The sequence below is a fragment of the Lathyrus oleraceus genome, chromosome 6, assembly GCF_024323335.1.
Source record: "Lathyrus oleraceus cultivar Zhongwan6 chromosome 6, CAAS_Psat_ZW6_1.0, whole genome shotgun sequence".
In the NCBI taxonomy this organism is placed as follows: domain Eukaryota; kingdom Viridiplantae; phylum Streptophyta; class Magnoliopsida; order Fabales; family Fabaceae; genus Lathyrus; species Lathyrus oleraceus.
The window spans coordinates 198,846,580-198,865,331 of record NC_066584.1 but is presented as its reverse complement, the minus strand read 5'-3'; the positions used below and the strand labels follow the sequence as shown (position 1 = coordinate 198,865,331).

The 18,752-nt window shown below is 34.1% G+C and overlaps 1 protein-coding gene and 1 long non-coding RNA gene across 5 annotated transcripts in view; one reads left to right on the top strand and one right to left on the bottom strand.

Moving 5' to 3' along the window:
* LOC127091404 (amino acid transporter AVT1A) overlaps window positions 1-18,008 on the top strand; it is a 30,044-nt gene extending 12,036 nt beyond the window's left edge. For all 4 annotated transcript variants that reach the window (XM_051030036.1, XM_051030035.1, XM_051030034.1 and 1 more), the window contains 3 exons: window positions 7,259-7,302; window positions 14,554-14,616; window positions 17,650-18,008. In XM_051030036.1, coding sequence (XP_050885993.1) covers window positions 7,259-7,302; window positions 14,554-14,616; window positions 17,650-17,735 — 193 coding nt within the window. In that variant the 3' untranslated portion in view covers window positions 17,736-18,008. The remainder of the gene's footprint in view (window positions 1-7,258; window positions 7,303-14,553; window positions 14,617-17,649) is intronic.
* LOC127091406 (uncharacterized) lies at window positions 7,920-14,061 on the bottom strand. Its single transcript, XR_007791919.1, has 3 exons — window positions 13,855-14,061; window positions 13,636-13,751; window positions 7,920-8,431 (listed from the first exon to the last, which is right to left on the bottom strand). It is a non-coding gene; the product is annotated as an uncharacterized LOC127091406 (long non-coding RNA).
* Window positions 18,009-18,752: the final 744 nt, after the last annotated feature.

Here is an 18,752-nt window from a genome sequence, read left to right as displayed (position 1 = left end):
GGGAGATGTTAAATTCCTACTCCTAATCCGACAAGAAAGTCGGCAAACATAAAGTCCAACTGAGCACTAAAAAAAGAGACTAGTGAGGCCAAAATCTCAATGAAGTGTGTTACTAAGGAACAAGATAAGATGAAAGAGTTTGAGAAGGCTAATGGTAATGAAGTTAAAAAGCTGGAAGAGAAGCTTGCCCAAGTGACGACCACAATAGCCATTTTGAAGGATTCTACTCAAGTGGAAATCACTACAAGAAATCGCTCCTTGAATATTTGACGGATGCTTAAAATGAAATCTTAGCCTTTAAATACGAGGCCTTTGAAAAGGAAAAGTCTCAGGTGGAGGTTTTGAACCCCAATCTAGATCTTAGTGCATTTGATCTTTTCTCGTTAAGGATTTCCATCTTGTGGACAATGAGTATAGGGAACCTTAAGAGATTACCTAGTAGCCAAAGGATAATTTAGGTTCTCTAGTTCATGTCAAGGAGAAAACTCCAGGGAAAGAGAATAACTAGGCCTTTGGTTTTGTTTTGGTAATGTTTCCCATAGTGGGTATTGTGTTTGCTCCCTTAGTGGATTTTGTAACCCCGCCCGCCTAGGCTTTTAGTTGTTTCGTCCTTTGAGTTTTATGTAACTCTCTCCCTTTAGGATCTTATTATTACAACATTTTATGCCCTTGGGCGACTTTCTTATATTTGCATTTGTTGCATATCTTGTTCATGTGTGTTACTCGAGAGAGCCTTTAAGGCGATCGAGTCCTCTTAGAAATAACTTAGTAAGAATTTCTTGTTTATAGCTCACTATGACACGACCTTAAAGGGAGAGCATAACTCCCTTTTGAGGATCCGACACATAACTGCCACATGGGCCGCAAGGATACTTCATCGAAGTTATAATATTTGATAGCCTTGTGGGCGACAAGGACATTTGATCTAAGTTTTAGCATTCAATAGCCTTGTGTGTGGAAAGGAAACATCATTGAATTTTTAGCATTCAATGGCCTCATGGGTGGCAAGGACACTTCATTGAAGTTCCAATATTAAATATCCTCGTGGGTGACAAGTCCATTTTATTGAAGTTCCCGCATTCAATAACATCATGGATGGGAAAGATACTTCACCGAAGTTCTAACATTCAATAGCCTCGTGGGCAGCAAGGACACTTTATTGAAGTTCAAGTATTCAATAGCCTCGCGGGCGGAAAAGATACTACATCGAAGTTTAAGTATTCAATAGTCTCGTGGTCGACAATGATACTTCATTGAAAGTTCCAACATTCAATAGCCTTGTGGGCAGCAAGGACACTTCATTGAAGTTCCAACATTGAATAGCCTTGTGGATGGCAAAGACACCTCACTGAAGTTCCAACATACAATAGCCTCGTGGGTGACAAGGGAAGTTTATTGAATTTCCTACGTTCAATAGCCTCATGGAAGGCAAGGATACTTTATTGAAGTTACAACATTAAATATCCTCATGGACGGCTAGGACACTTCATTCAAGTTCCATCAGTTTGTATATATCATGTCAAATTCAAACAAAGATGTACACGAATTCATAAAGAAGATGAGGTGCCTCCTTAGAAACCATTTTCCCGTGGAGGGGAAAGAGTGTTACACATTATAACAAACAAATCACGTCCTTAAATAAATTATACAGCCGACGAAGATGAGATCCCGTTTTAATCAACCAAATTTATATCATAATTAACAAAAATATGATATTAAATCTAACATGCTCCAAAGGATCACTTCTGCACCTTTACCTAATAAGTCCTTGCTCTTCTGAAACAATGTCAACAACTTCTCCTCTTCAGCTCTTGTAGCGTGATTTCACCCAGAGACATCATCTTCTTTCTCCTAATGGTGTTCCTGCAGTTGGTGAAGATGCAACTGACGTACAGAGAACCGCTCACAAGGATGCCAAGAAGAAGGATTGCAATGAGGAATTTTACATCGGCGGTTGATGCGACTAATTTTGACATAATCACTCATGTTGAATTAACAAAGGAGGCATGCGATATTCTTATCAAGTACTATGAAGAAGGTGAGAAAGTCAAGGTTGTCAAGTTAAAAACATTGCAACGATAATATGAAGTATTGTTGATGGAAGAAGACAAAAAGATTGTAGGCTATGTGTCGAAGGTGCAGAAACTCGTCCATCTCATGATGGGTTATGGTGAAACCCTAACTTATAAGATGTTACTTGAGAAGGTAATGCGTACGTTAATTTCTCACTTTGATCATGTTATCGTAGCTATTCAAGAATCCAACAATCTTGAAAGCTGGAAGATTTGGTTGGTTCGTTGGAGGCGCACAAGATTAGTATTTTCTAAAGGAAATGAGTTCAATACTCGATACAAGCACTACAGGCTCAGTCATGGAAGAAGAATGGTGGTTCCAACAAGTTCAAAGGCAAAATGACTAAGGGCAAGAATTATTGGTTGAATCCTCACAAGAATAAGGTCGATGATAGAGCTTCTGAATCCTCGAAAAGCTCAATGAAGGTTGTTTTGTCGAAAAGAAATCCAGGAAGTCTTCCGTTTCAACTATACCAATGAGATCCTCCTCCATACTTGAAGTTGTACATTCAGACGTATGAGGTCCTTTTGAGGAGCATACCATTGGTGGAAACAATTATTTTATTTCGTTTGTCAATGAGTTTACTCAAAAGCTGTGTATCTATGTGATCAACAGAAAGGATGAAGCATCTGAAATCTTTAAGAGATTCAAGATGCTTGTCAAAAACCAAAGTGAAAAGAAGATCAAGGTGCTGCAAACAGATGGAGGTGGCGAATACACATCCAAGATATTTGAAGCATTTTATGCATAACATGGTGTTGATCATGACGTAACTACTCCCTATACTCCTCAACATAATGGAATAGTAGAAAGAAGAAGCAGGACCATATTGGACATGGCGAGATGCATGTTGAAGCAGAAAAATTTGGCAAAATCCTTATGGGGTGAAGCTGTTGCGACTGTTGTTTATATACTGAACATGTTCCTTACCAAGAAGCTGAAGAACAAGGTTCCTGAAGAAGTGTGGAGTGGTAAACGATCATCAGTGAGTCATCTGAAGGCTTTTGACTCTATGTGTTACAAACATGTTCCTGATGCAAAAAGAAGGAAGCTTGATGACAATAGTGAACCTATGATTCTGGTAGCATATCATAAGACTGGAGCATACAGTCTATTTAATCCAATTAATCAGAAGATTATGATTAGTCGAGATATTGTGATTGATGAAAATTCTGCCTGGGATTAAAATTCTAGTCATGCAATTGACAAGCCATTGATGAGCTATGATTTCGTGAAGCAAGTAATGATGTCGAAGTCAAATATATTGTCGATATTCAAGTTGAACTCGAAGTTATTGCTGACATACCTGACACAGACGAAGTCAGAGAGATTATAGTCAGCATAAGTCAGAGACCTCAAAGAACTAGAGCTTGTCCAACAAGACTTCAAGACTATGAAGTGGTTGGTGATGATGAAGTCACAACAGATGGAGAACTAGTTTATTTTGTTTTACTCGTAGGTGCTAAAACAATCAACTATAGAGAGGATTTAAATAATATGAATTGGAAGTTTGCTATGGTCAAAGAGTTACAAACAATCGAAATAAACAACACATGGGAGTTGGTTGAATTGCCAACACCTATAAAAGCTATCAAAGTGAGGTGGGTGTTCAAGTTGAAACATAATGTTGATGGGTCGATAGAAATACATAAGGAAGGATTTATAGCTCGAGGATTTCTTCAGCGAGAAGGACTTAACTACTCTGAAGTCTTTGCACCTGTCGCAAGATTGGAAATTATTCGACTAGTGGTGGCCTTGGCATGTGAGCAAGGCTGGTCGAAATTTTACTTAGATGTGAAATAGGAATTTTTTAATGGACCTTTAGATGAAGAGGTGTATGTCACACGACCTCATGGTTTTGCAATTTATGAGGAAGCAAAGAAAGTATACAAGTTGCACAAAACACTATATGGTCTCAAGCAGGCACCTAGAGCATGGAACAAGATATAACAATTATTTTCTTATATGTTGACGACTTGCTAGTAATTGAAAATAGCTTGAAGAACTTGTTAAAGTTCAAAGAGCTGATGAAGAAGGAATTTGAAATCTCAGATCTAGGAAAGTTATCGTACTTCCTGGGCATGGAATTTCAAATGTCGAAGAAAGGTATTATGCTACATCAAAGAAAGTATGTCAAAGAGATACTCAAGAGATTTAGGATGGATGATTCCACTCCTGCATCTTCTCCTATCGAATCAAATTTGAAGTTGGAGAAGCATGGAGAGGAAGACAAAGTCGATGCAACTTTGTCAAACAAATTTTCGAATCTCTGAGATATGTGTGCAACAGTCGCCCTGATATATGTTTCTCAGTCGAATTAGTAAGCAGATATATGAGTGAACCAAGGGTGTCACACATGAAGGCTGCAAGAAGAATCTTGAGATGCTTAAAAGGATCGACAAACTATGGAATTTTATTTCGATGAGACTCTTAAAGCAAAGAAGTTATGGTTACTTTTTATCCAGATGCTTATTGGTATGGAGATAAGGAAGATCAAAGAAGCACTACTGGATATTTCTTTCAAGTATTTGGTTCCTCAATCTCATGGTGCTCGAGAAAGCAACCTGTGGTGACATTATCATCGTGTGAGGCTGAATATATAGCAGGATCCTATGTTGCATGTCAAGTAATTTGGATAAGATCTATGTTGGAAGAGATCGAGATCGAAGTGAAAAAACTTATGGTATTGCAAATCGACAACAAGTCAGCCATAAATCTTGCGAAGAATCCAGTTTTACATGGAAGAAGTAAGCACATAGAAGCTAGATTTCACTTCTTAAGGGAGAAGGTGAATCAAGGTAAACTTGAAGTAAGACATTGCTTAAGTGAAGCACAATTCACCGACATTTTCACCAAAGGATTAAAGATCGACAAGTTCCTAATATTCAGAAAGAAATTAGCAATAGTTCAAATCGACAATGATTAGTGTGTTTCAACAACTTGGATTATCAGGGGGTATGTTGAGATATTATATATAATCCAAGTTGAGTTGTGTGGCCCAAACCCAAAGCTAATAAGGGTTTAGGGTTTGTTACTTAGTTTTTTATTTTACTTAGTAGTTAAGTCACTTAGATATATATAAATGACACTTTGTAATTCAGTTTTATTATTCATTCAATTCAGTAATATAATCCTTATTTTTCTTATTCTCTCTCTTTCTCTTCTCACTAAAAGTGTCTCACGCACTAACAATTTTGAGGTTTCCCATGTAGTTTCCAACTTTCCTCTCTGGAATGGTGAGACTTATTACACAAAGTACACCAAATCTCAGAACCACTTATATATTTGTTGATTATCCGTTCCTATTATCAACACTCTTAGTCTCCTCTTCTCCTTCTACTCTTTTTGCTTCTCACGATAGATATAACTTCATTAAAGTTTGGACCATTTTACTTCCCTAAGATTTGAATTCTTTGCCAATTTCAGAGTTTAAAACCACCAAAAAATCATATGACATTGTTCAATTAACTCATTCCGAGTTACTGCATCTGGAAAACACTTGAATTTTATGACCCTATAATGGTCAAGTTCCATCCCCTGTGTCTTGAGTTGGAATATGAATTATCGTTTGGGAGTGTGTTTCATTTACAACATCTTTGGTATTGGTGTATATTTTATTTACAACATCTCAAATCTCCTTTGATGTACTAAGAAAGATATTGGTGTCACTTATCTTTAGAACCATGGAACTCCACAACCATGCCATATCATGGATTTTTCATCATCCCATTTGGTGAAGTAGGGATTTTCCTCCTTAGGTGCAAGATTTGTTTAGTACTTCACTTTTCCCTTTTCTTTCAGAATTGTATGAATGAGTTGAGACCATTTGAGATAATTTTTCTCATTTAGTTGGCAAAATGAATATTATGCAGTTTTGAGGCTTGACATCTCCTGTGTCAGTCTTAGAGGGTTTATTAGAGTAAGTATTAGATCCAAACATTGTATGATCAGAAAAAATATAGTTACAAACTCAATTCAACCACTGGAAACAACAATAATAGTCAAAGAAAAATGTGTTATACATGCACAAGAAATCACACCAGCAAAGAAGATTGGTGTCTAAGTATTTAGGTTGTGCCGCAATGCAGGCTTCCATTTTTAGGTTTCACAATAGACAGAGGCACCTAGAACAGATGCCCTAATACCATATACATAAATTATTTTGCATGTTATAAACATTGAAAAAATACAAGGAATATATACAGTATTTTTATGATAATTAGGAAAGTCAGTATACTCATGTGTTAGAGTGTTGTGAAATGTAGTTAAATATTTGTTTTAAAGAGAGTGAGTGTTTGGGAGGTCATACGACAAAAAATGTTAGTGTCTTTTGCAACACTTTGAGATCAGAAGACTAAATTCTTACCTCAGAGATAACAACAACAAGTGCTAGTATCACTTCCCTTAGTTCTTACCTTATTTGTATCTGTCAAAACTATATTATAGGCTCATTTGCAGTACTACGTTATTTTTTATTAAGAGATCCACATCAAACAATATTTGACTTGCATATATGTTTATAAGTAGTAGTCGATTTTGTAGGAATGAGATAGATATGACTTAAAACTTTAAGATGATATAAGAGCTTGAATATATGTCTATAAGTAGGGGCAATAATATTGAATATAGTAGAGCTTTGTTACAAAAAACATTTGATGTATATATCTTAAAGTCGGGTGGCTGAAATCGAGGAATGTCTAAGGGATTTTATGTGACACAAAAGTACCGCTTATGTTGAAGGGAAAATTTTATCAAACAATGGTAAGACTTGCAATGTTGTATGTGACATAATGTTGGACAGTTAATAATTAACACGATAATAAAGTGAGTAGCATATATGGAGATGTTGTGTTAGATGTGTGGTTAGACTAAATGTGATAAAATTAAAAATAACAATATTAAAAAGAGGGTTAGAATAACACATATAATTGAAAAGATAGTGGAAAATAAACTTAGATCGTTTGAACATATAGAAAGAAGGTCAAAAAATTTGTTGTAAGGAAAGATTTTAATAATAATAAATTATATAGAAACACGATATTAACTTAGATTATGACCGAATCTGACCCAGGTAATTGATCAATTTAATGGGATAAGACTTTATTTGTACTTGAGTTGAATTGTGCCAAGTCATTGAGAATAATATGACTTGAATGCCTAATCCAATATTTTTTGATAATTTCAGGACTTGTGATGGCTTTGATCGGCTCTCTCTTCAGTATGCTTGTGGTAAGCAATTAGAATTTTGTCATGTCTCTTTTTATTATAAAATTATAACGTGTCTTCACCTACCAACTTTGCATTCATAGGATAGTTGCTTTATGACCCGGTATATTAGAGTTTGTGGTCTAAAGTTTGGCGTACCAAAATGTAACATTAAGCCACCGTCCTTCTTTGCTAGAACTACTATTATGTGATTATTCGTCCTTCCCAACAGTCGCCGATAGAATGATTTTTATAATGACAAAAATAAAATATATAATCATGAAAAAGGGAAATTAAAGGTCAACCAAGATATAAAATAGCGTATAATCAGTTAATACAAGATGTATCGAGTTCATACTGCTGAAAACAAAAAGTATAATAACAAAGCAAACAAATAAAGAAAAAATCTCAAATATATGAGATACACCAACCAATAAATATGCAATAGAAAAGAGAAGAAATCAAAGCAATAAAATTCCACTCCCAATCAAGAGAACACATACTAGATCTCACCACACAAGAAACCATCATAAAAGAGAAAACCAAAGAAATAAAATCTCACTCTCAATCACGATGTTGGTGTTATTACATCTTACGAATGCAGAAGTTTAATTAAGAGAAAAATAGAAAGAATGGTGGAGTGAAAGGGAAGAAAAAAGAGAGTAATGAATATTGAATGAGAAGACTAGTATGTTATTTATAAGAAAATTAACATACTAAACTATTAGACTTTTACACACAGACTCATTACACAAGCTAACTTAGAGAATAATCTAACTTAAATAATTGAGCATAACAAACAGACTCAATTCGACGTGCTAACAATCCTAGCATACTCCAACTACAACATGTGAACAAACTTCGACGACATGCTAAGATCCTGTCAATTCTCGAACCAAGAAGCTATCATTCGACCATACTAGAGTTTGATCCAATATCTCACAAGTCTCCATATTGGAACAAATTCTATAACATCAAGGGAACAAACTAGCTTTCTTTTTTCTATGTCGGTTAAAGCAGTGTCCATGCCTTCGGCTCCCTTCAACGCTTCTAAGCAACCTTGCTGAACCAGTAAGATTTTCATCTTCAAGTGCCACAGACCGAAATCGTTCACTCCAGTGAACTTTTCAATATCATACTTTGTTGACGACATCTTTTCCACGTTCACCGCACCAATTTGTTGTGAAAAAGAATGTCAGAATTACGAAGTATGATTGGTTTCTTGATCAGAAAGAAACCCACAAGGATAAAAAAGAAGAAAACAATTAGAACACAATGAAATTTATTATAAATTGTTATCTTTACTTTCTCTTTGAAACAAGATTACAAGTGTTACAAAATGGAAAATAACCTCTTTCATCCTAATTAGGATTTGTGTTATGCAATGATGAGAGACTAGTATGTTATTTATAAGAAAACCAACGTACTAAATTAATGGGCTTTTACACACATGCCCATTACACAAGTTAACTTAAACAATTGAGCATAACAAACACACACAATTCGACATGCTAATAATTCTAACATGCTTCGACTATAACATGTGAACAGAGTTCGACGACATGCTAAGGTCCTGTCGAATTGTCAAACAAAGAAGCTACTCGTCGACCATACTAGAGTTCGATCTAATATCTCATAATATATATATATATATATATATATATATATATATATATATATATATATATATATATATATATATATATATATATATATATATATATATATATATATATATATATATATAATATATATATATATATATATATATATATATATATATATATATATATATATATATATATATATAAACACATTTGAGTAACTAACTAACTAACTAACTAAACTTGAATTAATATACACCATATTCCCTTAATTCAAACTTTCACCAAGTGATACACATGAGAAGCTTATACTTCAGACTCTACGCCTTTTTTCAGACTCCAACCACTCTTCAGAATGTGTTTCAGACTCCAACCATGCTTCAGAAGCTGCTTCAGAGGCTAGAGGTTCAGAAGTAGTTCCCACCTCTGACTCCTTCAAAGGCTGATAGTTCAGAAGCCATCAAAGCTTCTGGGGCCAAAATGCTTTATCCTCAGAATCCTTTAGAGGTTATCACTTCAGAGGCTAGGTTGTTCCAGCCTCTGACATCTTCAGAGGATGATGATTCAGAAGCCATCAGAGCTTCAGAGGCTAGTAATCCAGAAGTTGTTCCAACCTCTAAATCAAATGCCACCATTCCCATGTCTATATTCAGCTGAGAAAAGTGTTCGCCTTTTACAGTCTTAGTCAAGATATCTGCAATTTGGTCCTTGGTAGGACAATATCTAATTGCCAATAATCCTTAGTTCACTTTCTCTCTTATGTAATGAAACCTTGTTTCAATATATGCTTGGATCTTCCATGAGAGACTCGATTCTTTGCTAAGTTTATTGTAGATTTTTTATCACAATGAGCTTGATTGATACTTGAATGTTTACTCCAAGTTCATTCAATACAACTTCAATCCAAGCATCTTCACAAGAAGCTGAACAACTAGAAATATATCCTGCCTCACAGCTAGACAGAGTCACAATAGGTTACTTCTTGGAGATCCAAGAGATTGGAGCTCCTTGAAACTCGAAGACATAACATGTGGTACTTCTCATGTTCAATCTATCACCACATCACTCTATATCAGAAAATTCTATCACCTATTCTTTGCTTCCCTTTCTTCCATACGAGAAAAATACACCATGCCTCAAGGTTCCTTTGGTGTATTCTAGGATTCTTTTTCCAGCCAGCAGATGAGACTTTCTTGGATCATGCATGAATCTGCTCAGTACTCCTACAACAAATTTGATATTCGGTCAACTATTGCATAGGTAACTCAATGATCCAATCATTTGCTTGTACAGAGAGACATCTACCCTTTCTTAATCATTATCTTCTTTCAACTTCTGACCTGATTCAAGATGAGTCACAACAGTATTGCAGTTCAACATGTTGAATCTTTTCAGCAAGTCGGTAGCATACTTTGCTTGATGTAAGATTATTCCACCTTATTTATATAAAAACTCCATACCAAGGAAGTAGGACAAGTTACCCAGATCTAACATCTCAAATTATGACTTTATTATACCATTGAGGTCTTCAATTTTCAGTTGAGATTCTCCAGTTATCAAAAGGTCATCCATATACAAACATACGGGCAATAATATTTCACCTTGCTTGTATTTTGCATACACACCATACTCAATGAACATTTTTTAAAGCCATGTCTGATGAAGAAAACATCAACTCTCTAGTTCCATGCTCTTAGTGCTTGCTTCAAACTATACAAAGTCTTGAATAGTCTATACATTATATTCTCTTTTCCCTTTACTTCAAATCCCGGAGGTTGAGACACATATACCTCTTCATTAAGAGGACCATTTAGAATGAAGATTTTACATCCATGTGTAATAAATTCCACCTTCTACTGCAAGCTAATTCTACTAGAAGTCTTAAAGTCTCATGCCTTGTCACTAGTGTCAATACCTCGGAGTAATCCAGACCTTGTCTTTGAAGGAAATCTCTTGCCACAAGTCTTGCTTTGTGTTTCACTATTGTTCCTTTTGGACTCAACTTAACTTTGAAGATCCACTTCACATCAATTGACTTTTTTCTTTTTGGCAGTTGAGTTAGTTTCCATGTGCCAAAATTTTCAATTGAATTGAGCTCCTCCTTCATTGCATCTTTCCATAATTTGTCTTACATTGCATCCTGATAATTCAGTGATTCTGCACCTGCTAACATTGTGAAGTGTATTATTTCTCATTCCTCATCCACTGTATTGTCAGGCACAATTTCATAATCATTTAGCCTTGAAGGTATCTTTCTGTTTCTGGTTGGTCTTGCCCTTTGAGTAGAATCCACTGCATCAATTGGAGTCTCAGTTAAGTTTGGATTCATTTCATCATAATCAAACTACATTGGAGCCTGCATTGGAACCAATATTATTCTTTCTCCACCTTGGTTCGAATCCCAAGATTTTGCTTCTTTGATGATTACATCTCTACTAACCACCAATCTCTTAGTAACTGGATTATATAACCTATATGCTCTAGTTGATCGATAACCAACTAAGATCATAGGTTCACTTTTATCTTCAAGTTTGATTCTTCATTCATCTGGCACATGTCTATAGCATAAGTTTAATTGAGAGAAAGATAGAGAGGATCTTGGAGTGGAAGGGAAGAAAAAAAAGAGTAATGAATATTGAATAAGGAGAGATGATTATTATTGAAAGAGAGATGTTATGAAATTAAACTAATTAACTAAGCTTCAATTAATATACAACACATGAGAGCACATACTAGATCTCAGCATTCAAGAAGCCACCATCAACATAAATAGAGTTCTCTAGGATAAATACCAAGAACACTCCGTGACAAGAACAAGGTCAAAACTATCAACAACTATTGATTTAGACTAATGATATAACTTTCAAGTCAATCAGAGAAAGTACAATATTTGGTCATATATCTACCAAGATACCATTTCGAAGCCAATAATTACTTTTTCCTTCCACATACTTCACATTAGTTGACGAACAATAAAAAATCATTTTTCGGATTTCCAAATCGACCAAACAACGAAATGAAATATCATGGCAATTCCATCCTAACCCTAGAACTAGCCCAAAGATCCTTAGGAAGAATCAACAACCACTTAAAAATCTTATACCACACATTTGAAGTCACATCACAAGTTACACACAAATGATATACTGATTCTACCAACCCCATACATATAAAACAAGAAACCCTAAATAGTTAAATTAAAACCATAGGCTTAAATAAATTCTCTTTAGTAGTGATCTTATCTTGTAGAAGTTGCCAAGAAAAAATTACCATTTTAAAAGGAGCTCAGCATACTCAGATGAGAAAGAAGTCATGTCGACGTATTGGAAAGAGAGAGCAGTATGGTGATTTAGCTTTAATAGGGCATAAAAATCCGAGGCTACCAAAAACACATCATTTTTAACATGTCTTCATCAACACATATCACTATCCAAAGAGAGAGTTGAATCCCAGATAACTGAAAGCAGGTTAGTAATCATCTCATGTTCATAAACAAAAAGAGATCTCCTCCGTCTCAGATCCCAAACTAGAACCCCATCCTCTCACATAACTACCTAACCCACAAACCGATCATGTTGATTAGAGATATTAATAAGCCTAAGAAACATGATATTGAGGGAGTTGGACCCAGAAGCACCTGAGATCATCACCCTTCACCTCCATTTTCTCAAAAGTGCCAAATTTACTAAGCGGGGATCCTAAACACCATCCCACCTTTTTGCTTAGGTTTGTAGGCATCTAACCACTTAACTCAAAAACAATAGATTCAATCTTCCACCACCTTCAAAAGAACCTTCTTTGTATTCTAACTAACTTCTTCTAAACCATAGTAGGCATTTTCGTTGATATAACGTATGTGTTACTGTAACTGATCTCATCTCTATCAATGATAAACAACTCCATCACACTAGCATGCAGGTTGGCAAGTCCATGCTCCACAACCTTGATACTCTAATAGAGAAACATGCACAAATGACTACGAAAAAAACTCTCAGCCTCGCTCGTGTTAAGGATAGGCAACAAACAATTTTGGATATTGAGGAATAGGTAGCGCGACTGTTCAGTTGCAGAACTAGAACTGTTGGTGCAAGTCTTTAAGGTGGTGATGCACGTTGCTTTGGTGCGATTGCACGGGGTGAACCTATAAAATTAGCACTCCAACGTCCAAATTAACTTTTAAATAATAAAAATATAGTTAGTTATGAATTGAGAATCATACTGCTCGAATTGTGGTATTTATATTGTGGGCGAATTTGAGTCTCTCTTGCATTGGGCCTAGGGCCGACAGAAAACAAATATCATTGTGATGTCGTTGAATTGCGGCAAAGAGATGCCAATCATTTTTCAACCTCTTTCTCAACGAAAGGAGATTCAGTGTGTCTAACGGAAACATAAATCGAGACAAGCTGGTTCTTTGGATTGCCACCGTTTTTCACTACCAAGAAGTCATCCCTATCCTCCAAGATTAGTATGTCGCCAACATCATCACGATGATGGAGTTGATTCAGCTCCTTATCAAGATGGAGTTTCCAGAGACAATTCCCCATGTCCTCATTACAGGACAAACATTTTTCTCAATTTCTATCATGTGGTTACTCTAACAATGATGAAGATATTTCTTATCGTAGCCCGTTTAATAACATGATCAACAACTACTAAAGTCATTTTAAAAACCTCAACAAATATAATCAAGCAAAATATCTTATCCTAACGAACAGGTCAAGAATGTTGAAACTGAAAAGACTGTTATAACCTGGTTTAAAGGCCTCAAGAAGATCTCCATAAGTTCTTGAAGATAGTTGGATCGCCAGTTAAAATGGAACTTCATTGCCTCAACGAAATAACCTTAGTATAGGGCGACTTTAGGTGCTATCACTCAAGAAAAGGGTGAATTTCTAAGAAAGTACGTACATAAAAAGATTTAATAAGGTAATGCTTGTGAAAAGACATCGATGGTAGAATGAAGATGTACCTCTTAGAATCGTGACTCCTGGAAGGAAGAAAATTTGTTGAGAATATTTTCTTGTTAGAGCCAAGAAGCCTCAACGACTTCCTGGACAAAGCATGGTTCTACATCAAACGAGGAGAAACTTATATATGCCAAAGCTTATAGAAGTAAACTACAAGAAGAAAGGTTCTGAAAATGCAAGGAAGATAAGCCAAGAAAGGACAAAGACTCCCAAAGTCCACCGACATGATTCAGATAATAAACTCCACTTAAAATATATATTTATGTCAGAGTTTTGGAAGATTCAGATAATAAACTCCACTTAAAATATATATTTATGTCAGAGTTTTGGAAGCACTTATACTGGTGAAGAAGAACCTATGATTCATCACCCCATTTCAAATTCTGCCAGTGGCGTCTGTCTCTTCAAATAATACCGCTTACATCCCCAATGAGATAAAGGCAAACTCTTAAATTCTGCATATTTAGTATAAGGATAATACTTGTTTGGAATAACATAAGCATATTTCTTTCTTGACTCTTTTGCCGTATATATAATAAAACTATTATCTATCTTTATAATATAACGGTATTAGGAACAAATTTGACATGAACTAGATTTGTCTATAGTCCATTGTGCTTTCTTTTATTCTACCTGCTCCAGTTTGTTACATGGAAATTCTATGAAACTCGTCTAATTTGGAGAATGGATAACTTTTGCAGTCAGTGATTATGCCCAGTTTATGCTTTTTAAAAATTGTGGGGAAGAAGGCTACAAATACACAGGTAATAATTCTGCTAAATACATCCTTTAATATTCATATCACTGAACTGTACTATATATCATGAAGCTTTTCTTATAACATTTAATAGAAGTATAACTTTAGATGGGTGATACTACTGAAAAACTCATAGCATAGATTATAAGCTTATGACGAAAATTCTTAGATTGAAATAACTATAACAGATAGGTCAATCATAATTTATTTATTAATTAAAATATAAACTTTTCTCTCTCCTTAGTATCACAACGACCACATGAATTCAATAAAAAGAAAATTAAATTTTAAAATAATTTTTTTTTCTTTTTTATTGAATATTTTTAAAAATATAAATTTAGATGTGTTTCTATAGAAGTATTTATCTGAATAAATAAGATTGTGTCTTATAAAATCATTACCTTTATAGTATGGTTCATGGTATCATAACAGAACGATGAATTTGGATTTTCCAGAGATAACTATAGAGACAAAATAAAATGAGAAAAGGAAAATTTGATTTTTGAGGGGGAAGAAAAAACAAACTAGAAAAGGAAAAGAAAATGACAATAAAAAAAAAAATTGAGTCAATTTTTTATAAAAAATAATTAGAATTGAGCTTAGATTTCATCTTAAAAGCTAGTTTGTAAGATAAGGTTCTTCAACCATATTTATATATAATTCAAATTTTAAGATGATATCAAAATCTATTAAAAAACATATCGATTTTTAGAGATCCTCTACACATTTCAACATTAAACGTTAGACAATCTTGACAATTTCTAACCATCTGACTTGTGGTAAACCAGGACACTTATATACATAAGCAACACTTTAATGCACACAATGTTGTGCGTAACATCTAGCTCCCAATCCACTCCTCCTGTTTTTTTTAAGTAATCTCGACATCACTCTAAAGAGGGGCCTCCTCGATACTCGAGATAAGTGAAGTGGAATGTCATAAGTCATACAATATTTTTAATGCCCATCAGCTTAATCTAAAATGAATACATGTTGTGAAATTGAAAGGTTCAATCACACCAAAAACTTTGATGTGTAGGGAGACAAAGAACAATGACAATCAAAATAAATGACCTTCAACAAAAATTATTCTCTGTGCAATAAGACATCAACTTAATTTGACAAAGGAAGATAGAAGACAAGAAACACAATAAATTGTTTATTCAATTCGATCAAACGATCTACTCTGAGGAAGATAGCAGATATGTGATCCATTATGCTTGCAAGAGTTGTTACAAAAGATTACAACTGAGTTATAAGAAAATAGTCACTGAAGTTCCTAAGATCAAACCTTTTTTTCTATCCCAAATGTTTCTCAATCTTTCTAATTCTCTCTATATGAATCGCACAAGCTCAAGGTTCATAGAAGTGTTTACCAATCCCCTTATAATGCATTATTATAAACTATCCACACTCATTTGGATCATCGCACGAAGCTTTTTTTATTTTGCAATGTCCTCAAACTGAAGAATAAAAGATGGTGTAGATAGTACTCCTTATGCAAGTGGGTTTGAAGCATCTTATATGGCATGGTTTGTAGTAAATCGGACTTAGCATATGGAGTTAGTATAGTAAGTTGGTTTATGGTAAATCATGAGAAGATTTGAATTGGGTGATGAAATATATGAATGGTTCATTAAAGGATGGATTAAAATACACAAAGTCAGCTTAAGAGAAAGACGCTTCAAAGGGCTTTGTTGATGCAAACTATTCAGGTAATATGGACACTAGAAGATTCTTATCAGATTTTGTGTTTACGTTATTTAGAACAACTATAAGTTGAAAGGCAAATCAATAATAAGTGGTTACGTTATTCATTGCTCAAGCATAGTATATTACCCTTGTTATTCATTGCTCAAGCATAGTATATTACCCTTGTTTAAGGTGGTAGAGAATGTATAGGGTTTAAAGGCGTGATTGAGGAGTTAGGAATTATTCAAAAATGTATAAAGACACGTTATTATAGTAAGTTGGTTTATGGTAAATCTTGATCATAAGAAGATTTGAATTGGGTGATGAAATATATGAATGGTTCATTAAAGGATGGTTTAAAACAAAGTCAGCTTAAGAGGAAGACGCTTCAAAGGGCTTTGTTGATGCAAACTATTCAAGTAATATGGACAGTAGAAGATTCTTATCAGATTTTGTGTTTATGTTATTTAGAACAACTATAAACTGAAAGACAAATCAATAATAAGTGGTTATGTTATCCATTGCTCAAGCATAGTATATTATCCTTGTTTAAGGTGGCAGAGAAGGTATAGAGTTTAAAGGCGTGATTGAGGAGTTAGCGATGACTCAAAAATGTATAAAGACATATTGTGATAGTCAAAATGACATTCACTTAGTCAATTATCAAGTGTATCATGAAAGAAAAAAATACGTTGGCATTCGGTTGCATTTCATAAGGGATGTGCTTGAGTCGAAGGAGATTATGGTTCAGAAGGTGGCTTTAGAAGATAATTCGACAGATGTGTTTACCAAATCATTGCCTAGATCAAGGTTCAAGTATTGTTTGAACTCGATAAATTTATTTGAAGAGTGATTCAAATTTTGGAGAGAACAACAAAGTGGTTGGTGGTTAAAATAGCATCACTGTCCATTTTTAGTCAAAGTGGAGAATTGTGGAAGTATGACTCAAAATCTCAAGTGATTTAACATATTTTACCAATTTGTACGTATGACACTGGATCAAGCGTTGAGCGTATTTCGGATCCTCAAATCGAGTTTCTAAAATTTAAGATCTTTATAAATGTTCTCCATCACTTTTGTTGTATGTGGGAAAATCCTAGTAAAAAAGAAAAACACTTCTAAAATGCATGAATGTGTTTAATTCTTTTGGGGGAAAAGTTTCACTTATATTGCATATTAGACCTTCCTAAATCTGTATTACTATTACTTTTTACTATTAGATTAGATTTAAGTCTTTGTATTATCCTTCATCTTTCACTTGACAACAACAAATGGAAATGTATGTCCAACTTGTTTTCCTACTCCTTCAATTTACTCAATTTGTTTTTTCTTATTCTGAGACTATCAGGTTACCGTGAGCGTCATAATTGCTGCAGCCGGAATGGTTGGTGGACTCCTTGGAACATATTCCTCTTTGTTGAATATTGCCAATAGTTACTAAAACAGATAACATCTTCATGATAGAGAGTGTTTATGCTTAAGGTTTTTTAATTTTTTTTGTTTCATTTTAAATTCTGTCAAATTTAAATTAGCACCACCACTGACATATAATTGATTGATTTGACTCTTTTATTTATTATTTTTGGCAGAGTAAAATTAGTTAAATTCGTTGTTATCCTAGCATGAATACTTGTAAGTTTACTTGAGAATTGATGTCTTTGAACAATCAATGGCCTACTCTCATTAGAGCTTGTTTCTTTAAGAATATTTAGCTAGTTTATTAATATATAAAACCCTCTACGTGCTCTTACATCTAAACTGTATATGAAAAATTATAGAATGAGTACAATAAGTATCCGAAGTTGACATTGAGTACAGTCAAATATTCAATATGATACTATTTATAATAGAAAATTGAATTTTTAAATTTAATAAATAATTAATGTATCTATCTGATCTATTATATAAATTATATTACAAGAAAAAATATTTTTAGTTAGAAATTAAACCCCTCACTAGTGCGAAATTCTATCACAAAATAAAAATATGTGAGGGGATATGACATCTAGTTAAATAGGGCATCACAAATAGATAATTAGAGAATAAATCCCTCGTAAAATCGACGAGGGGATAAGTCCCTCACTAATATAATTCATAAATTTCAATATGCTGCATTGCATGCATAGGAGTAGATTAATGACATATATATGTCAGTATTTTGCAAGAAGATAAACCCCTAACAAATACGTCTACTTTTGCTTTTTGTGAGGGGCAAAATCCATAACTCAGTGTGTCAGATACTTGCTTTGGGCTAAACGCATACCAAATACATATACGTTTTAGAATTTATGAAGTGATTAACCCTTGCATTAATCTCTAGCTAATATTTATAGTAATACATAAAAAATATTTTAATTTTATTATTATAAATATAATAAAATGATTATCATTAATAATATCATTATTATAATAAAATACTATTAATATAATTATCATACTATTAATACCACT